Source organism: Antennarius striatus, chromosome 15, assembly GCF_040054535.1.
Source record: "Antennarius striatus isolate MH-2024 chromosome 15, ASM4005453v1, whole genome shotgun sequence".
NCBI lineage: Eukaryota > Metazoa > Chordata > Actinopteri > Lophiiformes > Antennariidae > Antennarius > Antennarius striatus.
In genome coordinates this window covers 13,386,362-13,410,919 of record NC_090790.1, presented here as the reverse complement: position 1 = coordinate 13,410,919, position 24,558 = coordinate 13,386,362, and the positions used below count along the sequence as shown (strand labels likewise).

Sequence of the window (24,558 nt, the reverse complement as noted above, 5' to 3'; positions counted from 1 at the left end):
TGTAGTTTGTTGTATAAGAGATGGCTGAATAAATATTGACTTTACATGAACTAGTAAAGTCTACTGCAATGGAGCAGTGTGCTATTTTTAGCCTCGTCTTTAAGATAAGGAATGATTACATACAATGTTTGCCACCTTATGGATTTCCTCTATTTTTGCTTGTTTCTTCTAGTTAAATGTTGTAAATCAACAAAGTAACTTAAAATTGAAACTAAAGATTAAGTGAGCAAATGAAAGTTGACAAAGTAGGTCAAACCGCATATCAGTCACTTGAGAGTATAATTGCCCTCTAACCCTAATAACTGGTTGTGCCACCTTCACAGCAGCAACTGCCATGAAATATTTACTGTTACCTGCAATGCATCCTTCACATCACTATGGAGGAGTCTTGCTTGTAGAGAAGTTTTACTTCAGTTCCATTAGCCTGTTTAAATTTATCTCAATCCGAAGTTCAGACTGATGAGGCTGATCAAGTTCACAAATCGATGGCCCGATGTTCTTGTTCAGCAAAGCAGCCCCCAAATCATCACCTCACCACCTCCACCATGTTTAACTGGGTGTGATGGTGTTTTTGTGGAACACTGGATGTAGAGGGATGCACACCTTTAACAAAGTTCCACTTTTGTCTCATCAGTCGACAGAATATTTTCCTTAATAAATGACATTATTTAAAAAGTGTATTTAGCATTTACTTGTGTTATGTTTGTGTGATACTAAAATGTGTTAGATGGTCCGAACCTTCACCCTTTTTTAGAACTGCTGTCAAGAAAATGTATGAGACAGATTGTATGTTACAAAACATGGTTGATCAAAACGTAGACTGCATCATTTCTCCGTGTATATTATAATCTAATAGTCCTTTACACTCTTCTGACCTCTCCTCTCACACCCCCTTTCACCTCCCAGTCTGGCAGTCTCCTCAAGCAGCATCTTCTGGTCCCCAGTCATATGACCACCACCCCTCTCCTCTTTGTAGGCCCATCACTTATTTAGTTTGAAGTTGCATTAACTTCAAGGACTGCAGCAGTAAAAGTGAAATAATCTTGTTTGATCTGATTGTTGCAAACAGCTGATAGATTTTATGTTTTGCATGTGAACCCAATGTATAACGGTGTTTGAATCATTTTCCCACTAAATGTAAACGAGCATCATATCAAATATTATCCTGTCGGCTTTTCCCTTCAGGGGTCGCCACAGAGAATCAGTTTCCTCCATCTAACCCTGTCTTCTGCATCCTCTTCTCTCACACCAAAGTAGACTTTGTTCCAAAAACTTAGTGGGTGTGTTTCCATCAGAACTACAGCAATTTACCTCTTGATTCTTACGAAAGAAGAGCTTGGGTTCCAAAGTTTCACCCAGCAGCTTCAAGGTTATACGTAATTATTATTTCATCAGGCGGGTGTCACGTGGCTGACGCAACATCCACGACAGTCGTACACGGAGCAGCCGACCGTGATTCGGTCCGTGAACTCAACACTCAGGTCGCTCCAGTGACAGCCACGCGACGTCGACTCCGAAAGCTAACTGTTGCATTACCACAGAGCTCAGTCTTTCGTAAGTGGAGAAACATCCATTTATTTATGTCATGTTATGAATTATTATTTTATCTGTCAGTAAATTCTCTGTCTTTATCACAATGTTATAACCAATGCTATACCGCTTTGGTTTCTTGCTGAAGTTGCCAAACATGTCAGCATCCTGCAAAATGAAGCTAGCTAGCATCGTGAGAAAAAAAACCACAATTGTGTGCTAAGCTAACCAAAGAAAACCTGTCAGAAGTTATAATCGTCAAAAACCGGCGTTCGTGGATTCGTTGGGCTTTTTTAAACACATGGATTGACTTCTTTGAGTTGATGGGGGGAGAATATTTTAATCTTAAATAGTAGGATTATCTTTCCCATCTAAGATCTAAAGTTTCAGTGTAAACTACACTTTAAACTTCTGTGTATGTATTTAGGTTGCAGTCGCGCTTCATTTTCATACCATTTACCACATTTAACCTTGACATAACAATACTGTGTGTGTGTGTGTGTGTGTGTGTGTGTGTGTGTGTGTGTGTGTGTGCGTGTTAGATATTTTGAGCAACAAAATCAACATATTTTAATCAAGGATAGTTTGTTCTGTGAATAATAACCGTCCCATAATCCTCAAATATGACCAACACATTTTATTTAGAGATAATTGCCTCCAGAAATGATTTACAGAAAACGGTTAATCTTTATTTCCCATGACATGCTTCATTTGCTCAATATGTAAATAACCTTTTGATAATGAAACCTTGGTCTGTGTGGACCTGACCTGCTGTTGCGCCACTATCAGGACAAAGTTTAGAATTAGTCAATTATTTGAATATAAATTGAAAAAATTTCACCCAAATCTTTCCAACTTCATCCATAAAATTTTGAACCACATGAGTATAAACCCTGTCAGTTTTCCTTTCCTACAGCCTCACAATCAGATTAAATTCTTGAAGATCTTTCATCCACATCTTTTCTAATTTGGGGTCATTTATGATTGACACAGAATGAACCATATTGTTAATGTTGATGACCCAGCCTCATATTTTGATGTTGTATTCGACAGTATTGCTTGGCATTTTCTGAATGGCCAGCTCCCACAAAATGGAGATTGTTTTTGCCCCAATGCAAAGGTGTAAAATTTCTCAGATGTGCTGCCGCTCCACAGGATCTCTACCCACTGAACTGAACAGCCCTCATCATGTCTAAAGGCACCGTGGTTCTGGCCTACAGTGGTGGTCTGGACACATCTTGTATTCTGGTGTGGCTAAAGGAGCAAGGCTATGATGTGATTGCGTACATGGTAAGGATTAGAGTCTAGCTTTGCATTTTGATGGTACATCACAGCCGTCACAAACGTGTCACATCAGTGTTTTGTCTTTGGCATTAGAGAACTGCCAACCAAGCAGATTGTTTTGTCACAATTTTCCTGTTGTTTTGTGGCCCAGTGGGGGAAGGGAGCGAAACTACAGTTCACTGCTGCCCTGGGACAAAGCTGCAAATGTTTTTGGATATGTTCCATGGAGCAGAAGAAGAATAGCACACTCACATAAAATACCTAAACTATGCATATTAAAGAAACTGGGGGGACTGCACAGTTTCAAATGTGAATATTACGTAATATTGCTTACATGTGCATTTTTCTAGGCAGACATTGGACAGGATGACGATTTTACAGCTGCAAGAGAAAAGGCGGAACACCTCGGTGCAAAGAAAGTAAGCAGTAGAATTCTCATCATCAGCAATTTTACATGTTCCAACTCAGCATTTTTCAATGTGCTACATGTATGTATTGGAAACTCATTCATGATATTGCAGATGTGTTTTGTAATTAGACACCAAATTTGCTTAATTTCTTAAATCCTCATCTGTTTGATTTTTCAGAAATCAAACCTGTCACTGTTTTTGCGTTTTTCCAACTAAGTGTTAATTCTCATGTTCCAGAACTTCTGCAAAGTGCCTTATAACCAAATTATTTATATATTACAAATGACAAAATGCATGTTTAATATTTCTTCTGCATTACACTTATCTGCTTTTTTCGGAGTCATGACCGATTTGCATCAAATACCTACACTATGAGAGAAAAATCAGTTGTAAGAAAACAATCAGTAATTTGCTCCCCTCAAAGGAAACCGTATCATAAATACATCTCAGCTAATACTTGATATCTCCTCGCTTCTATTCTTGCAAAGATTTTCATTGAAGACTTGCGTGCAGAGTTTGTGGAGGACTTCATCTGGCCTGCAGTGAAGGCCAATGCTGTCTATGAGGACCGATACTTGATGGGCACTGCGATAGCACGGCCCTGCATTGCCCGCCGACAGGTGGAGATTGCACAGAAGGAGGGTGCCCAGTTTGTCTCTCATGGTGCAACAGGAAAGGTAAAGCCAGGATAATCGTTAGCCTAAGGCAAATGAGTATTTAAGAATGCTAATGACTGAAAAAAATTAATCTGAAGATTATACAAGATTAATCAAGAGATAATGATTACAGAAATTTTTAAAGATTTTATTAAACCTGTGTAGTCACAGATTCTGCTTATTGGTTGATCGTCTTTTGATTTTTGATCACTTTTTTATGGTGAAAAAGTAGGCACACCAGTTTTTAATAACCGTACAATTGTGTTATTATCTTTGAGTAAACATGACAGTGGAATTAGAAGGTGCTCAAAGTGCACACCTCTACTGACTTCTGTTTAACTTTGGTGAGTAACTCATTATTTGATAATAGCAGAGAGCACACAAAAGGGTATTTTTAACTGTTTCCCACTTTAGTTTAAGTCACGGGCTGCCATTGACATCTCAGCGCGCAGCAGTGACTTAACACGGGGTCGTTCTGTGCGAAGGATCTTGCGATCGGTCAGGAACAGAAGCAACACACCGATGAATGTCCATAATATTGGAGAAAGTCCACTGAAGGAGATACAAAGATACAAAGCGCTGGCAGCAAAGTAGTTAATAGTTAATTTCATGAGAGAACTTTCTATTTCTTTCTGAAGACTAGAGGGCTAGAGCAGTTGATGATTGTTCAGAGATCCTGGATAAAGATATGGCTTCATAAGTAGAGGGTTAAGACGAGGATGCATGAGGCTAGTGGGGGCAGTGTAAGTTGTGAGTTATAAATAACTAAAAAACTAGCATTGATCCTTTTAAGGCAGTAGCTCAAGCCAATAGATTTTGGCTTGGGGACCAGAGGGTGGCTGGCCCAAGACCAGCATGGACCAGAAAGTGTGGAGTGTGAACTGGTAGTTGAAAAGTTACCATTCAGTTCCTGAGCACTGCAGAGTTGCCCTTGAGCAAGGCACCAACCACCACAAATTGCTCATTGGGCATAATATGGCTGCCTGACACTCTACCATCATTCTCGCCAATGTTTTGCATGTTCACAGGCCCTTTGTGTGCGGTACGGCCTGTATATATGCTTGTGTAATATTTAAGAGTGAAAAAATAGTTTCACTACGGGGATCGCTAAAGTTTAAAAAAAAAATTGACACCAGAATTCAAAATTTTTGTTTCATCTTTTGATCTGCAACGATTGCGAAGATATTTGGTGGACGGACGGCCGAACACACGAACACTGACGATTACAATACATCACTGCTCTGAAGCAGGATGTAAAAAGAAATGTGTAAATGGGATGTATCGCATAGAAAATGCAAAAAATAGAAAATGTAATGTCCATGTTTGGCCTCTAGATGGAGAAAGATACCACATGAGGCGACAATCCAGACTCTTCCGATCCTCCAAACGTCCAGATAAAGCTGTGTTAGTTCAGACCTTGTAGCCTTCTGTCCTCAGTGTGTTTGAATTGATTTTCCAATTTGTCATGAAGACAGTGACATCGCATTATAGATTGACTGGAATGTGGTCCTGGCAAATGTCACCAGATAATCCAGATACAGCCAGTAAACGTTACTACTCCTGAAGAGAATTGTTCACCAATTAAAATAAAACAATATTAGAGTTTTTCCATTTGTAAGTCTAAACCTGATCTTTGGTAAACCACAAAGTTTTTCCACTAGTTTCTGACATTTACTGTATGTAGACAAAGAATTAATTTTGATACAGCTGACATGTGTTACTCAGTGCTGAACCATTGTGTTTTTTAGGGCAATGATCAGATTCGATTTGAGCTTACATGTTATGCCCTCTACCCTGATGTTAAGGTAAGTTATCTGCATTATAGACCTCAATGTCTTGAGGTTGTTGATTGTATGGTTTGACAGAACATCTGTTGAAATAAGTGTTTTAAGAAAGTCCATTTGGCTCCTCTACTACAAAGTAACTGGTAAAAGAAGAAGTATTACTTCACCAGATTTTTTCCGATGCACAATTTTAGTTGGAACAGAATAATCTCGGTCTGTACTTTTCAGATTATTGCCCCGTGGAGAATCCCTGAGTTCTACAACTGCTTCAAGGGAAGAAACGACCTGTTGGAATATGCCCAGGTAATACCATCAAACTGTCAGTGTCTGTCCAAACATGTGACATTAAATTCATGAAATTAAAAGATTAGTCGGCAAACAGTCCATTATTATATTTTTGGATCAGCACCAAATTGCCCACATTCATAGCAGCATCCTATAGATTGCTTTCATCAGAATCCATGCATTATTTTTTCAGTAATGCTTTAAAATATCTTATCTAACAATGTTTAAAAAATTGGTGTAAACGTCACCTTCTAGGTAGAGAGAGAAGTCCATTTGATATCAGACTGTTCCGTTCCTGAGGTTCCATTGGTGTTTGGTTCAGAGCCGTATTTCTCCACTAGAGGGTGGTCATGACATTCAGCGTCATTTAATTCTTCCTGGATTCTGGCGCTCAACCTTGAATCGCACCATACCCTAATAAATAGAATTTTCAGGAAATTAAAAAGTTTATTCTTTGTTGTTTGCTTTTACTGCAGACTGTTATACATTAGATCGTAGTAGATAAACTCGTATTTTGGTTTCCTCTAACACAGCATTCTAAAATCCACCCAGTGGAATTTCTTGTTGGTAGAACATTTCAGACATATATCCCTGATTTAAGGTCTGTTTTCTAACCTTCAGGTGACATTTTCTTAAATACAAACTAGATGTAGTTTAACTTTCTCTGTCAAACTTTAGAAACGGAACATCCCCGTAACAGCCACCCCACAGGCCCCCTGGAGCACGGATGCTAACCTCATGCATATAAGGTGCTTCCTGTTTGAATGATCTTATGAATGTATTTTTAACAGATCTTACAATTAAATAGACCATATCTCTCTAAATGATATTTCTTTGCAGCTACGAGTCTGGCATCCTGGAGGATCCTAAGGTAAAACTTCAAGCTGACATGTCTACGAATCCTTGAAAAAAAGAATTGTTGAGTAAGATAATGATGGAGTAAGATGAGTTTCTGTGTACGATGTGGGTTTTCAGACAGTGCTAGGTCAAAGTAATCTTTTTAAACATTTGTACAAGAGAAAAGAAGGTGAACATCTGCAGATCTTTAGATTCTGCAGACGTTAACGTCTGGAGAGTTGATGTTACCTTCAGATCAGTGTCTGCTCTCTGTGTGTTTCATATGTATTTGGTCTTATTCATCATTATGCATTATGGTGCTACACAAATAGAAGAATCAGAGTCCAATTGGCCCACAGTATTTATCATCAGCCTTCACTGAAGTAGAATTGAAAATGATGCACTTAAATATTGATAACAATAAGTAATAATTTGCTGGAATATCTTCACAGTCAAAATGTAGCATCCATGTGAAGCGACTGTAAAAATAACAGTAAGTAAGGCTTCTGTCCTTTCTGCTGACCCGACTCACTCTCCCACAGTTCCATGGGGGAGACAGAGTTTGATCTCTGCTGGGGTGTGAGGTCAAAGCAGTACATACAGGTTGCCCCCGATGACCCTCAAAACTCTCATCCCTCGGTTGCTGTGTCTGTGTCTCTGTCTCTCCTCACCCCGGGTCCTTGCCAGGCCCTGGGAAGAGCCTGGGACACACAGACACTGACTTGTCGTCAGCAACGCTTCGACTAATTCCCGATTTCATGGGAGCCGAAGAGGGGGGAAGGGTTAGGGCGTTGCGCCCAGCTGGGGCCTCCTGAGTTCCAGCCCCAACTCCTCAGGACCTCATTGTTCGACGAGTTGCGCCGCCGCGGGCTGCAACGTGGGAGGGGAGCCATTTCTTTGTGACACCGTGACACCAAAATGTCACCAGTAACAGTAAAGTACAAAGACAACGCGCCAGACAGATGAGTCCCTAACGGACCGGGTGTCACGGGGAGGCGAGGGGTCCCGCTACTGCTGGAGTGGAGATTCAGGGGCAGGGCCACTGTAACTCACAGACTTCTATCTGCCCCGCACTTTCCGTCCCTTTCCCACCCCTCTGCGGCCTCTTTAGTGATCGGACTGTGGAGAAATGTTTTGAAAAGAATGAGATGAACCGGCTCAATAGCATAGCTATGCACCATGCAGTATTGTGTAACTGCCATCATTCAGGCATTTTGTGTTGGTTCATTTACTCCAATATTGAATCAATTAATGGCATTAAATACAATGAAATATTTATAGTACTGGGGTCCTGAGTGGGAACCGGATTTGAATAAATTACCCATGGTGCAAAATGATTATTTGAAATTTTTATCAAGCTGTGAACGTTTTATTCTGAGAAATTTTTCATTTTTGAATAATTAATATAAACATCACAATATCACTGTATTTAAGTGCAAATCCAATATTAAACATAAACTCCTTATTTAAAGCTGCAAATTAAAACAATTTCATAAACTCAAATTCTGAAAAATAATCATAAGGACAAAGATAATTTCTCAGATAAATGTCCAAGCAGTTTGACGACTCAGACATCCTAAGGAGGTCACCTTGTTCTGAGTATCTCTTGCCTGTATTCACCTCTCTCTCTCCTCCAGTTACTGCCCTAAAGGCTCAGAGTGGGCCAGTGCTCCTTCCCACCCCCACCTGTGGTACAGAGGCCCCTCTCTGCTCAACTCAGTCAGATTAGGAAACGTCCAAATGGTCGCTCATATGTTCTCCTGTAGATAACGGAGAGTTCAGGTTACTCTGTGATTACCAGGGCATCCTTCCTGACAGCCCGAAACCATTTGCCTTCAGCACAATGACTTTTTTATAATGTACTTACATACATAGTAGCCTTAACCAATCTGTAGACGTGCCCAAGGCAGCTTCACCTGTCTGCTCTGATCTTTATACCATCATATTGAATCAAACATTCTATCTTTAACTGAATGGTGGTAATAGATTCTGTTAAATCCAACAAAAATGTTAAATTACATCCTGTCATCGGAGCAGTACGAATTAGGAAATAGGACATTGAACTCTGTCCACTATCTGTCCTCATTGAAAGATATTAGTGATTCTATATTTGTTACTCTCAATAGCTACTGAAATACAGCAAGAAGGAACACCATAAAAATAAAATTTTAATCATTTGTCAAGTATGTAAATCCTCAGAATCAGTCACAATAAAATGTAATCTATTATATTTTATAGACTGACATGAAAACATACTCCGACGGAAGATTTGACTTCACTTGTATAGTGATGTTCATCAGATTTGATGAACATTCCTGCAGTTGTTAGCCCCCTAAACACCCTGCAGTATCCTGACTATCCCCACTGTCTCTGCCCCTCCATACCTGAGCAGTCAGAGCCCGGCCTGGGGCAGCCCGACACTCGTCCCGAGTCATTAAAACATCACCTCCATCTTAATTACGGCCTCTGTCAGAGTGCTTTCCTGGACTCGCTCTTTGATCGGGAGGCTGCTCGCGTTGACTGGGAGTAAAGGAGCGTAACGCCGAGCACCCCGCTCACCTAGAGGAAATGAAATCTTGTTTTCTGCCGGTCGCATGCCTGGCTGGAAAAGATGGATGGACATGAGACTGCCTGTGGGGAAAGGAAGTGACTTGTAGGTGTATGTATGCATGTGAATGTGTGCTTTGAAGCAAAGAGGTCAGCGTTTGTTGTGCACCTTTACCGCCCTCAGGTTTGATTGGTCTGACCTGTTATAACCAACGAACGCTCGCTGCGTTCAACCTCGCTGTCGTCGTGGCTTTGCTTCCACGTAGAAGCGTCTGTTGTGCTCATTAAATTCAGCCGAGGCCTCAACATTAACCAAAACATCCCGGGTGTTAAGAATATGAATCTCAAGCACATCATGTGTACATTGTTTTATTTTCGTCTCAGTTTGCCAGGTTTGCATTTTAAAGAGAAGGACAGACTTGAAACGTGGTGATTTTAGAATCATTTCCGAACCATTGCGCCAAAGATGTTTTTACCGTGCTCTTCTATCTCCCTCTCAACTCTCCCCCCTCCCCACACTCCCTCTTCTCCCTCTCCCTCCTGTCACCTCTGCCTCTTTTGAGCTCTGTTGGCTTCGATTCAAAACCAATGAGGCAACTAATATGTGGAAAGATAGAAATTTACTTGCTTTAAGTTCATGCATCAGCCTTCTCCTTTGCTGTATGGGCCACGTTTAGCACAACAATATGGCAGAAAGCAAAGACTGTCAAAGGAGCTGCTCTGTGCTACATGATGGTGCGCTTCATGCCCCATTTCCCACCAATACCCTCCGTCCCCCGCCTTCTCTGTCTCTACCTTTTCCTCTCTTTCAGGGCCATGGCTTTGGGACAGGTCCACCTGCAGGGGGTTTGCATTGAAATGCATTGATCTCTCGCTCACTGGAAACAAACCTATCTTCTTATTTTTGCTTTTTTTTGCTTTGTATCCAATGGTCCATAAAGTTTGAGCTCTTATTGTCGGAGCTTCTATGAGTTTTCTATCACTGCTAAGCCAGGGTTTTTATACATTTTATAAATGTGTTTGTAGCACCATCAGATGGAAATTATTCTCATGAGTCCTTTACCTAAGCAGTTATACTCAGTAATCAAGTTATACGTCATCTGTTATGGCAGAAAGACTACTGTTTTGGCTATGCATTATACTGTTCATCACTATAAAGGGAAAACTCAACCACTGTTTGAAGTTTTCCTGTAAATTAACACTTACATGCTCGATGGTGTTCTATCTGAAGACCGAAAAGGACATTTGCAAAAAGAATGTGACACCAGAGGAACGGTAGAATTTGGTATTTAAAATTCCATCCTTAGGGTGAGCATTAAAATGCTTTTTAGGGTAGTCATTTCATCCTTCTCCTGTTTGCTCTCATTTGGCATCTTTCAGGGCGTCGAGGCAGAAAATAAAGGAAAAGCAAACGGCTGCTTCCCAGTCAATTTTGGTGTTTAGTTAAAAGGAAAGTGAAGCGATTGCGCTGCTCGTTTTCTCCTCTCTGACAGGCGACGAGCAGATGCTGATTAGTTATTGTATGATGATTTAGTGTCTGGTAAAGCTTTCCATTTAAATGCACCCAGTAGTTATTTTGCATAGTTGCCCTGCAATTTGGCTCAGCTCAGGAAACATCGGCTATGGTGACGTCCTAATGCTGTGTAATTGTTGGAGGACCACATCACTGGGCGGACACATCGGGCCACCACGCTTTTTAAGCACCGAACCACGACTTCCTGCAGTTGTACCAAGCATCCACCGACTGGAAAAAAGACACACCTGTCACCCGGGACAAATTTAGTGAACAGGAAGGGAAGATGTACAGAAACAGAGAATATTACTACAGATAGGATAGGTTAGGTCGTTCTACTTCAAGTGTCTTGACTCGTCACGGGTTTATCTTTTCTTCAGGATGTGAGTCATTTCTTTTGCCCTTTTCCACTCTCCCTCTCCCTTCGTCCCTCCTGTCCCACCTTCCCCTGCGGTGAAGGCCCTTGCAGGGGAAGTGAAACCAAATTGAGGGGAAAAAAACAGAATGTCAATTTTCGTTTTTGTCTTCTTTCAACTAGTGTGATGGTGTTTTCAGATTTCTCATGTTCCACTTTATCATCTCTTTTCTTCTGCCCTCCGTGTCTCAAGTTGTCTGTTTTCACAAAAGCCTCCTCCCCGACCACTGCACTGTTCGTCTATGAGGTCACAGAATGTCATTGTTATTCATCAAAGAGAATAGAATGTGTCTCTCAAATACTGTCTCACCGTCTATTTTTCAGAGCTTTGCTCCAGCTGACCTGTTCCAGATGACCAGTAACCCAGAAGATGCTCCCAATGCACACGATGTCCTGGAGATTGAATTCAAAAACGGTTTGTGTTTGCGACATGTGACACCAGTTAATTCCTCTCAGTCTCACTCCTGTTTTATTTTCAAACCTGATTCCTGTTGTAAATGGAAAAACCTCTAATTTGCAAAAAAATATCAGCCAGACAGTTGAACTAACAGTTTTCAATCCCCATAGTGTATTAGGGCCCTTGGTAAACTACAGCAATCCCTCGCTTATTCGCACTTCAAGATGCGCAGCTTCACTACATCGCGGACTTTTAGTAGGTAGTCATGTGATACCGTAAGCGCATGCTATTGGCTGACAGGATCTGTGCGCGTTCCGAGACTGACGGAACTTTAAACAGTCTATAAGAGTGTGGGAAAAGGTAATCCATATATAAGGTGGTTTAATATCAATATGGGGAGGGTTCATAAACGTTTAAATTACCGTAAATACAATAAAATAGTCGTTATATCGCAGAATTTCGTGTGTTGCATCAACCGTGAGTAACGAGGGATTATTGTACATTATTTACCAGGGGTTTGCAATAATAAACTAGGACATAGGCAGTCACAGACTGCAACATCCCGCGACACCCCTGAATTAAAAATTTTACCCTGACCTACCTTTAAAGGTCAGGGTCATTTAATAAAAGACCCATGATCCAACTAGTGCATAGAGTAGTGTGAGAAAGACCATAGATTAAAGCTAGTGCACATGGTCTTACACTGGCCTTCTCCCTCGTCTTTCTAACTTATGCGGTTCCTGAGTGTACAAATGTTGAAATTTGACCTTGACCTAATTTTCTCAAGGTCCTCATCTCATTTTCATCCCCTTTGCCACCTGAGTAATGTGCTTTTTTAAATCTTTCTCTCTGCAATGGATTGCAAAGATATTTGGTGGACAAACACTGACAATTACAATACATCACCGCTTTGAAGCAGGATGTAATAAATTCCCTGCTATAACTCAAAGTGCTGCTTTTAAGAGACGACACTCTCAAAATCATCTCCAATACTCTGTAGAGATCATCTTCCTGCGTTGACCTGCTACAAACATGATGCATGAAGTCAGTTTAGGCCCCAACAGAAAGAATTTGACACCAGTAGTCAGAAAAATAGCTTTGTGTTGAATACACAAAAGAAAGAAATTAAAATCTGTTATACTGTACCATCCAAACTGTTCTGTACTTTGTTGAATTAATCATTTGAGCTAATTATTCAAATACTAATGAATTTGATTTAATGAAATCCATCTATTTAGCCGTCTTTCATTTCTCCTACATGTGCTCCCGATGTAGGGTAGAACAAGAAATCAGTGTTTTTTCTATTTATGTATTATTATTCTTGAATTAAAATTTTAACAAAGTTTAATTGAAATCTAACAGTTGAATATCTTTTGAAATCGGCCATCAAAACCAGTGTTATGTGATAGTTTTTGAATATCCTTCACCAGAGGAGATGTTTCTGCTGATGTGTGTCATTTTAATTGAATTCTATCAGTTCCATATTGTCAGGTATAGAGTCCATTCCATCCTCACTCCATTCCTCTTCCTCTCAATGTTACTTAACATTAAACGCTTAGTGCCACAGGGCTGCTGCAGCTCTCATGCTGACCCTGTTACACTTTATCACTATTTCTGACCACCCAGACTTATCCTTAGCCCCTCAAAGAATTGCTTGGTCCAAAGATGCCATGTTTGGCCCAGAGGGCGCACACAGGCCGGAAGCATTAAGTCCAGCTAATACACCAAGCCCTGAGGCTCCAGAGAAACCCTCATTAGATATACCGCCACAAGGGCCTCGTTGAATAGTGGAAAGTGTCACATGTTTGCGCAAAGAAACATCCAGGCCCGAGGCAAACGGCACAGATGTCCCTTCATCCCTCGTCACTGGTGGAGGCTGCAGAGCCTCCACATCAATCGGCCGAGAGACACAAGCTCCTCTGATCACATGGACTTGATGGGCAGCTTTACGGGTTTAATGGTCATTTAAGGGCAGTTCAGAAGGTTGGTATGATTTTGTGAGAATATTTACCATTACTAAAGCTGCCGTTTGACATGTTCGTTCAGCAGCCGTTGTGTGTCTGGGCTGAAACATGGTTCACGTCTCACTTTCCCACAGAAACTCTGAATCGCATGGGTTTATGTCGCCTCGGCTCAGGAAGATACGCTTGTGTAAAACAGTCCTGCAGTGGTAAAGTTTCATTTTGCAGATCCTTTATAGACCTGCGCGCTGTTTTCAGACTTTCTTCCCTGTGCCTTTATTTAGCACCCTATGACAAAAGCTGTTTTAGTTGTCCACACAAAGGCCCAAGCCCACTCCTCCCTCTGAGCACAAGATCAGCACAAGAATGTTTCATTTCATTCCCCCCTCCCACCTTTTCATCCCTGGCTTTCTCACCAAAGTTTTCTCACTGATAAAAAAAGAATATTTAACGACAGGAACTTTTCCCCTGTCAAACACTTCATTCCCCATTCCTCTCCCTTTTTTTTGAGGAAAAAAAAATTCCCTCCCACCTTTCATGGCAAAGAAATGGAGAGGAAAAAGAGACAGAGAGGAAAAATGTAAAGCAGTAATTTTTCCTACAACTGTGTCTGCGCTGCCATTGTTTGCACTGTTAGGCTGCTAAAAACTGAAGAAAGGGACCACATGGAGAAAAAGACCCTTCAGTGAATGATAGAAAACGCATGATGGAGGGAGCGAGGGGGAAAAAGAGAGCACAGGGAGGAAAGAGCAGCCCCTATACTCCCACGTTCAGACACTTAATTTATTAGAACTTTTAATCTACCTGTAATTATTAGTTATCTGTGAGAAGGCGGGGTGTAGATTTAGTAATGCATCCTCCTTACTGCCCTCTCCTGCACTGGGAGCTACTTTTTCTTCCTCCATGAGAGACGCCACAATTCCCGCGATACGAGACAAGACCATCAACAAAGCACTTGTCTAAAAAAATTTGTCAAGTCCTTCACGTGTCATTCCTGTCGGGGCTTTGTGGGCGGGGGTTGAAAGGCTCCGAAGCGCTCTTCAGAGCTGTTTGACTGATAACTGCTAGCATGCTAAAGTATGCATTGGAATGATAGCTGGGAGGATTGAAAGTGAATATCAGCAGATTTTTTTTTTTTTGTGCATTTTTTTCCCTTGTTGCAAATCTCAAATAGTTATACTCTCTTCTCAACACACACACACCCATGTGTCATGTTTGTTTCCTCGCCTCCACCTTTGGCCTGTGGTGCTCATTGAAGGCCATGAATAAGAAGGTCCACGACAGTGATTGATGTATACTTGGTTTAAGTGGTATTGGAAAGGAAGTGTATGTGTGTGTGTGTGTGTGTGTGTGTGTGTGTGTGTGTGTGTGTGTGTGTGTGTGTGTGTGTGTGTGTGTGTGTGTGTGTGTGTGTGTGACACATAAGAAGATGGGTAATGATTCTGCAACTGGTTTTGTCTCTCGCACAAACGCCTGAACACTAAAACATTCAGCAGCCCCAAAAAATCTCCGCGCTAAAGAAAGCACGGCTAACAAAGCTGCGTGAGTAATTGAATTAGGTAAAGGCCTGCCCACGATTTCACAGCCTTCAAATGAGCCGGGCCTTTGAATTTATTAGCCCCTCAAACCGCATCCCTCTCAAGCGCTTTTCACTTTTAGCCAACGACTATTGATTTGCAGCGATTGAGATAACGAGTAGTTGTCAGCGGATTTGATCAACTCATTGCTGTTGGACAATAGAGTTAGTCGTGCTGTATTTTTCCATTAGTCATTTCACCAAACTCTTTATTATCTAAACAATGTGAAGCCTGAATGTTTCGTACTTATTGTTCTTCAAGGGTTCTTGTCAGCAATGGCCGGTCTGCATGTAATAGCACACCTTTAGGAACATTGCGCTAAATTGTGGAACATGCAATTTATTTTAGATGCAAAGCTGCTAGGCTTTATTTATATAACAAAAGGTGATAAATACTTTGGCTGCAATCAGAGCAATGAAAAAGCAGAAACATCATGTTGGGTAGTAACTGGTAACTGTGATGCTATTTATCACAGATAAATTTATACGTGTCAAACATAAAAAGCAATTCGCTTTCAGTTTCACAAATCATGCTTTTTTTTTTCACTGTAATTTAGTGTCTGTCTATTCTGTAGTTGTCACTCATAAATAATCTGATGGGTCAGATTTTCTGTGGGGCTGTTCAGGAACTGACTTTCCTCTCCTCGCCGTCTCCCTTTTGATGTGAGGTAATTTAAGAAAACATGTCTCCCTTTAGGAGTACCAGTCAAAGTGACCAATAAGAAGGATGGCACATCCAAGGTCTCCCCCCTTGACATCTTTTCCTACCTTAATGAAGTTGGGTGAGTGCTTTTCTGTGATTCATCCACACGCACAACACTTTTGATAAAAAATAGTTTTTCTATTCAATAGATTTTTGCATTTTTCTAATATTAGGAAACTCTCTGTAGATTATTATAAAAGCATTCTCTAACCCTAATCCTAACACACACACACACACACACACACACACACACACACGCACACAAAGCAAGACTGATTAAATCTATTGTGGTTTTAAATTATTAATGGGGCATTTGTTAACAGCCCACCTGTCCTGCATCTGTTTTTTGTTTGGAAGCTGACAAGTTACGTACAGTGGACATGAAATAAATGTGTGTGTGTGTGTGTGTGTGTGTGTGTGTGTGTGTGTGTGTGTGTGTGTGTGTGTGTGTGTGTCCATCTCTTAGAGCAAAGCACGGAATCGGTCGGATTGACATAGTGGAGAACCGTTTCATTGGCATGAAGTCTAGAGGTAAGCAATTAAGAATTCCACTGAGCTCCGTCTAGTTGGTGACATTTGTGTGACGTTACGTCGAGTGGGTCTGACAGGTTTCTCCTCTCACACAGACAGACATATAGACTGTAAACACGACGAGATGGACGTTTCTGCGGTCCCTCTCTCAAATACATTCATTTCAAATGCTTTTCTTCAGGGCTTTCACGCAATTTACAGATACTTTACATGAGTGCTTTAAGTGTCACTCTCACTCTTCAATTTCCATAAATGCGAGCTGGATGACAAACACACTCTTTTTTTAAAGGATAATGTTTTTACTTGGATTCACTTGGAATCAGAAACACTTCCGAGACACGGATGCATGTTCACACTTAGAGAAAACAAACACACTGAGGACACAATAACAGATTCAACAATGGGCACATGTTTGCAAAGCAGGCGTGTTTTTATCGCTTTATCTTTTGTGCAACCGACGATTATTGAAGCTCCATCTTTAGGTCTATACATTGTGGTGATATACAAGGGCAGCGAGCCATTCTATCACACACACATACATACACACACACACACACACACACTCCTGTTCCCCGCTGCACTATGTGTTATGATTGGCAAATTGACTGACCGACAGACTGCGGCTGCGATGCAACTTGGCAGGTAGAAATTGGAAAATGGGAAGCCCACTCTTCTCTCCCCTCGGCTGAACAAAAGATCAAACCTTTTTCCTCTGCAGAAGCAATAGGAAGAGGTGGAGCACAAGGTGTCCAAGTGGTTGAATAACTACCCCTGAGCGGACATGATGGTCTCCTCCAGAATGGCAATCGCGTGAGCACAATGGATGATGGGAGGGCCTGAACGGGGGGACATGTCATACCTATTCGTGTTGGGTCATATTTATTTGTGTGGGGTCAGGGGAGGCGGGGAGCACTTTAATGGTTTGTCAGGAATGTTGTCACTGTGCCACAAAACATCCAAACAACACTAACATTTCCAAACTGTCAGCGGACTGTCAGCTCTTTGACCCGCGCACCGGAGACGGCGTTAGCCGAGGTGCACCAATCAAAAGCATGAAATGGATTCATCTACCGTCAGACTCAAAGGCAGCCGGACTAAAAAGCTCCCGAATCGTTTGAATGTATTCGCCTGTTTGTTTTCAGAGCATTCATTGGGTTAGCATTAACTCTTTCTGTCGAACTTATTGGTTTGTCTGTTTTTTATGTGTGCCTGTTTATGCTGTGCTAACAGTTTGCCTGGGGGGGGGGGGGTCAGAAGGGATTAAGAGAGCTAATTATTGACACACACACACATTGAACCCCTTCAGGCCTGCAGCATGGTTAGAATACCTGCAGTAACCATATAGAAGATTAAAACTCGGAGGTGTTGCCTTTTTAAGCATAACCAAACCGCCTCTGTCAGAGTTTACCCAGATAGTGTTTAATTGTCTGTTAAGCCGGTTCTTCTTTGAGCACTTAAGCCAAGTTGTGTTGGGGGGAGTGACGGGGGGCACTTTAACTTATTTATCTGATGGAACTGGCGGAAATGTCTCGACTTGCCCTCTCTGGTACTTGATCACCAAAAAGCCACGAGCCATTGGAGCTCAGGTGGCATCCTTTAGTGTCCTTAGAGTCTCAGCAGCATCGCTAAGCTCTGTGTTCGACACCCCCAGCAGAGGAAGGGCTTCTAAATCTCCAGATCAGGGCTGTATCTTAAAAAATAAAGGAGTTCGGAGTATATTTCCCTCGCATACATCTGTTAAATCCAGTCACATTTTAGAAAAGAGTTTTGAAGTCGCAGCAAAAACCATACAATTTGTGAAATTTGGCAGTCTGGTGTTCTCCGCAGGGAAGTGCTTGTTTGGCAGCGCACCTCGAATCAAAAACGACAAGCGTTCAAACTGACAGCTGACGTGAGGAACCTCGCACCGGACGGACCAACAAAATGGCAGCTCTCATAGAAATAGATGGCATTGATGAAGCTCCCGCTCCTGTTGTCACGTCCGTCCGGTATCATTTTCTCAGCCCACCTTTTGTTTTAGCGGACGTTTTTTGTGACAGCTTCATTTCTGCTGTCATTTTCCTTCATCTTTTCTCCTCTCACCCTCCTCCCTGTCCAGAGGGGGTAAATTGCAGGCTAGGCAGAGGCCTGGTCCACGCTCCAAGCTGGCAGGAGCCTCCTAACCTGTCATTTACCCAGGACAGGCTCATCCATGGTTTGTGAGCGCCGTGAGGCCTGTCTGTCAGACAGCTGATGGCTAATAGAGCCATGGTAGGTCGTTTGGGGTTTATGGTTTATGCTCCTGTGATTGGCCTCTGATTACAGGCTGCTGGATGTGATAAACGAAGGAATGTATTAGAGGGGATTGTGCTCACTATGTCAGAATGTCACCATCATTATGGTTTTAAAAGACCATCTGGAATCATGAGAATGATGACAAGATATATGAATGGACAACCTTTAGAAAGGCTGGTGAATTTATATTCATCCCCTGAGAGCTAAATGCTATATTTTTGCAGATATTCATTGTGTTTTTTTCTGGGTTTGTCAGGGTTATATGAAACCCCAGGAGGCACAATCCTGTTGATGGCTCATTTAGACATTGAAACCTTTACCATGGACAGAGAGGTGCGTCGGATCAAACAGGGACTCGGCATCAAGTTCTCAGAACTCGTCTACAATGGTGAGTCCTTAGAATTCATAATCTTCATTGGGTGGTTCCCTTATTCTTTGAATATACAGTATTCATGATGGAGATTTTAGAAGTAAAGTTTCAGGTTGTTTCAATTTTTTAAACTTAAATACTTTTTCAGACATTTTCCCAAAACACAGGCCTGAATCTTGTATTAAGGTTTTTTCCAGGGTTGGTTCGTCTGTTTGTAGGATTTCACAAAAAAATGTGAGCAGATTGTGATACCCATTCTTATAGAGGTGTGAAACAATCCAAGGAACAATCCATTAGATTTTAATGGTGATTCGAATCCTCATTCAGATCCACAATTTTATATTTTGGATTTTATTTCTCAAAATTAGTGGATCGTGTCTACAAAGCTTGAATAAAAATTGACCTTAAATACGTTGTGGAATAAAATAACATGAAACTGACACCATAAATAGACATAGTAACATAAAACCCCAAAGAATCTGACTTCAGTCAGAATGATCAACGTCCCTTCAGTCATTAAATAAAACATTTAAAAGTGAAGTGTGTGTGTGTGCGTGTGTGTGTCTTCAGGGTATAAGTGAAGTGGTCTAGTAGTCAGTCTCTAATGGCTCTGATCCTATTATATGGATGAAGTTGCAGCGACTGGTGACTGAGCAGAAGGGCTGATTAAGACACCTGAGCCAAGCTCACACACACACACACACACACAAACACACACACGAAGCAGGACAGAGATTAAATCCATTGCGGTTTTAAATCATTAATAAATCTACGGTAGAGTGGAGCATATGTTAACAGCCCACCTGCCCCGCATCTGTTTTTTGTTTGGTTGGTTGTTTATTTTCAAGTACAGTAATTATTTTAAACTCTACCCAAATAAAAGCATTTTACAAGTAAAAAGTAAACAGCAGGTAGGAATGCACCAGTGGTAAGTTAGATTCTTCATCTATTAAAAGATTAATTGTTAAAAAAGAACATTCTGAGTCAATTGATATTAATGTCATTCTTTTATCAAATGAGAAGACGTTTAAATACAGGAAATAAACAATATTTTCTTGCTTTTCTTGGTTTCATATCACAAATTACATGATGTCAAGGGTCGTACATGAAATTCTAAATAAACTGAGGCAATTGGCGGGACTAACGTAGACAGTGAAACTCACGGTTCAGTGAAAGCGGAGGGTTGTGTTTTTGAACGTGGCCTGATGATGAGGTGGAGGTCGACCGCTGATGAGAGGAGGACCCCTGCTGGGTGGGGCGTGCCTGACCTCCGAACATTCACAGACACTCGCCCATCTGTCAGAGACTGATGAGCAGAGTCAGCCAGGCGGGACAAAAGGAAGGGGTGTATGAACTTCACCTGGAACCGAAATGACACATAGACAAAGGCTCTCTGGTCCTTTTCCCATCTATGGAGCACTTTATGACACATCATATTCACAGGGACGTAGCTCTCTGGAGGGACTTGGGGTTTGGTAACTTGGACATACGTGTTGACCCACCAACCCTCTGACTAGTGGATGACAGGCCTCAAAACAAACTAGTTTCACTTCTGCCTTCATCACACAGGAACATTGAGCAACATTCTTAGTTGTGATCACTTCAAGGATTTCTGTCTTAGTGGTTTAAATTAAGTCAAAAACATTTTAAAGGTCCAGCGTTTAGGAGCTACTGTTATCTTGCAACATGATTTGACAAAAAAACGAGGTGAACAATGCTCGTCTCGTAACACACACGACATTAAAGGCGGTGTTTTGTTTGTCCCTTCAGGACTACTCTGTAATCATCCTTCACTTCGGGCAATTATACACAAATGGTGACTATTATATTCCTGAATCCTACACCACAGACCACAGAGAAAACCCGGTGTAGTTGTACGTTGACTTATGAATGTAACCTGTTATTGTGGGTGTTTTGTTTCTTTGTTCCCCTCAGGTTTCTGGTACAGCCCAGAGTGTAATTTTGTGCGACACTGCATCGACAAATCCCAGGAGAATGTGGAAGGCAAAGTGCAGCTGTCTGTCTACAAGGGCCAGGTCTACATCCTGGCACGAGAGTCGGCCAAATCCCTCTACAATGAGGAGCTGGTCAGGTAAGCGGGTCCAGAATAAATTTGTGTGTGTGTGTGTGGATGTGCTTGTTCTGACTCGACAGCTGCGTTCAGTTGCTCTGGGCATAGTGCAGCAGTTTCCACATGTTCACTATCCACTGGGTCGGTCAGTTTGCCCAACCTCCACATCAGCGCACTGAAGTGACCCTGCCTCACAAAGACATCAGACAAGTGTCAAGCTCAGTTCCTGGAAGGCAGACCTCGACCCCAGCCCCTCCCACTGCACCCCCGTGGCCTCTTAGGCGTGGTAACAGTGGGTTTGTTCAGGATTCTGACCCCTGATGCCCCCTGGGCAGGCTCAGCACTGACCAAAGTAAAACCCCTCCATATGCCCCTCCATCTCCACTTCAGTCACACACTCGAGTCGTACCCTAGAGTCACACAGCTAATGGTGTTTTCCAGCAAGTAGAAAGAGGTGATTTCTTTGGCCCATTAGGAGGAGAGTACATGGGTGTCATGCTTGTTAGGCCTTAAGATGAGGGAGACGAGCAAACACGCCTCACACAGTCAGCCATTCAATTTCTCAGACCGGTTGGGCGAGAAGGAAAAAAATTTGCTGAATGTACAGTTTGTTCTGCGTCAGGCATGAATAGAGATGATGTTGTCGTCACACTGCAATCAAACTTCAGTCCATACTGGATTAACTTTGTTCTGTATGAGTAGAACAGCTAATAACTAGCTGCTGAGGTGCTCATCAGTGTTTCATTCAAGTCAGAACCAACTGACAGATGGTATTTAAATGGATTCTTATTATAGCGAAAGGCTAAAGCGTTAAAAGATATTAGTATTGTCATTAACATATTGGTTTAAATGACAACAAAAATCATTAAATCCTCATGTCAAACATCAAATTCTTTTTTAAGCCATAATTGATCAATATTTCAAATTTCAGAAGTAAAATGTGATTACATAGTATCTTTTGAAATACTGTATGTTAAAATGCTGTGAATAGTAATTTGAACTGAAAACACCATTGATATAGTTTCATTAGTGGCCATGTTAAATACTCCACAAATTAAATCAGAATAAATCAGTGAATACCATGAAAACCAAATATGACTGTTTGGTTTTGTTGATATATCACTCTGTTCAGTTCCTGGTAAATCTGTACTGTCCTCTGTTTAATAAACACACAACAGAACTAATAATAATAATCATTTGTAATCATAAGTGATGAAGGATTATAGTTCAACGGAGAATTAAAATGCTAGCAAAGCACAAGAAATCAATGCATAAACAAGAAAAAATAAATTTGTGTGTTTGTGTGACAACGGATCTGAATCCTGTCTGAATTTATCAGTTTACCTCAAGTTATTGCATAAGTTTGCTTTTTTAAAGTACATCAGATCATATTTTTACAGTTGGTGGTATAAATTGTATTTTTGTGAACAACAGGATTATTGTGCTTTATAAAAAACTTTCTTTTTTGCTGTTACATCATGCATGTACTGCACATTACAGCTTAACACCTGGAAGCAGTGGTCTCACCTCACAAACACACACGCACGGACACACACACACACACACACAAACTCATTTTCTATTACGTGTCAAAGTGCCATGGTCACACACATGCGCAAACAGACCAGATTAGGCATGAAACCCCCGCTGACATTACACTGGCTCTCAACAGGAAACAGTAAACGGCATCATTAACACAGTGGTAATACGGCCCGTCACCGCACCCATCCGAGACAGAAATGTCACCCTCCTCACGTCCCACGACTCCACTCTCAATTAGACTGCAGGGTTTCTTCAAGAAATACACAAAGTGTCACGCATGCACATAGCACCATTTTCTTTTAAGTCACTCACTCATAATGGTGTTCAGGTGCCGAGTAGGGTGCCTTGTATTGAGAGTTGATGATTTAGTTGTCGCTCTATCTTTTTGTAGTGTATCATTTGTTGGCAATTTCCTCTTGTGCTAAGTGCTTTTGAAGAATGAGTGCATGCTGTACATCGGGAGTCGGGGGTGTTGTAGGGAGGAGAAGACTCACTCAGGGAGTGTTTTCATCACTGCAGGTAGAAACTGCTGTAATTACACAATGCACAGACACACACTCAGAAGAGATGACGTTAAAACTGGCCTAAATAATACAGAACATGCAGCAGCTTAAGTTAAAAATTCAATCTTTTTTTAATGGCAAGTGAATAAACCAGATAACAGAAATGGCAGATTTAAAACAATCCCATCATGTCAACTAAGATAAATGATGTGATGATTTCATAAAGTGGATGATGTGTGGCTTTTGTATGACATAAGTGTTTTCCTTTTTGGTATTGATTACCTCCTAAACAACCAATACCGAAGAGGAGCAATCAATTGGGACATTATTTCAAAAGAGCACATTATCCAGTTATCCCAGTAGTTGATGAGGCTCCATGTCTCTTTTGTTTACTGCAATGATACATAACATGTCAAACCTTTTGTTTCTAGAATATCACTTCTTCCTGAAATCAGAGGGTTGCTCTCACCTACGTCTCTCTTAACTTCTCTTCCCTCCAGCATGAATGTGCAGGGAGACTACAACCCTACTGACGCATCTGGATTCATCAGGATCAATGCTGTCAGGTTAGCAAACATTCAGCTTTTAGAGTCGCTCCCAAAACTGTTGAAATCCATATTCCAGAAGTGAATCGGTCCACATGCACAACTTTTAAGTCTTTTTTCCTTCCTGTTCTCTGCAGGCTGAAAGAGTTCCATCGTCTGCAGGGTCTCTCCAGCACAAAGCAGTGACTGCTGACCGCCTTTTGTCTTACTGCCATGTCTTCATCAGATTAAACTTTGTGCCTCTAATGTTTACTGTTAGTTCTATTACATCAGGGTATCTAACAAATTTACTCCCTGTAAAATCTTGTCTAACATGGATGAAAAAAATTAGTTGTATGTTGTATGTAACGAGCACACCAATCATGGTTAACCCAACTGTTGATTAGCCTTTAGCAGTGTATGATTCAGCATCAACAGTTTAGAAATTAAACGTGAATGTTGAAGCAGGAGCTACTTTTTTCAAAAGTAAAACTGAGTAAATTGTGTTTTTGTATTTTCTTTTACTCTTTTTCTTAATTTGAGACCAACAATAATGACCATTTATCAGCGTCTCACATGCCAGCACTGATCCCTGGTTGCCTGTTTAACTCTCGGGGCTGTACAGTCGCTGCCCCGTGAAGGGTTCAGGGCATCGAGGCCACCGTATCATATTTACAATATGCAGATGAGGCAGGTAGGAAGGCAGGGGTACGACGCAGGCGAACGTCAACGTGGTGCCTCACTGACAGCCGGTATAGCGGAAGTAACAAGGCTATTTTTGACCTCAGTTGGCACAAGTCAGGCGGAATGAAGACCAATCGGATAGATATGTATGTCGCTCGGCA

General features: G+C 41.4%; 1 protein-coding gene across 1 annotated transcript; it reads left to right on the top strand.

Annotated features, from left to right (window-relative positions):
• The first annotated feature begins 1,316 nt into the window (after positions 1 to 1,316).
• ass1 (argininosuccinate synthase 1) lies at positions 1,317 to 24,219 on the top strand. Its single transcript, XM_068335108.1, has 15 exons — positions 1,317 to 1,554; positions 2,686 to 2,820; positions 3,165 to 3,233; positions 3,713 to 3,901; positions 5,629 to 5,685; positions 5,893 to 5,967; positions 6,628 to 6,698; positions 6,790 to 6,820; positions 11,586 to 11,676; positions 15,893 to 15,977; positions 16,365 to 16,429; positions 18,960 to 19,091; positions 21,009 to 21,165; positions 23,690 to 23,755; positions 23,872 to 24,219. The coding sequence occupies exons 2-15, from the start codon at positions 2,719 to 2,721 to the stop codon at positions 23,918 to 23,920; spliced, it is 1,239 nt and encodes a 412-aa protein (XP_068191209.1). The 5' UTR covers positions 1,317 to 1,554; positions 2,686 to 2,718; the 3' UTR covers positions 23,921 to 24,219.
• Positions 24,220 to 24,558: the final 339 nt, after the last annotated feature.

Excerpts from the sequence above, each read along its gene's own strand:
- ass1 (XM_068335108.1), top strand. The coding sequence starts at position 2,719 with ATGTCTAAAGGCACCGTGGTTCTGGCCTACAGTGGTGGTCTGGACACA. Across the intron at positions 3,234-3,712 it reads AACACCTCGGTGCAAAGAAA|ATTTTCATTGAAGACTTGCG; the intron begins GTAAGCAGTAGA and ends ATTCTTGCAAAG. Across the intron at positions 23,756-23,871 it reads ATCAGGATCAATGCTGTCAG|GCTGAAAGAGTTCCATCGTC; the intron begins GTTAGCAAACAT and ends TGTTCTCTGCAG.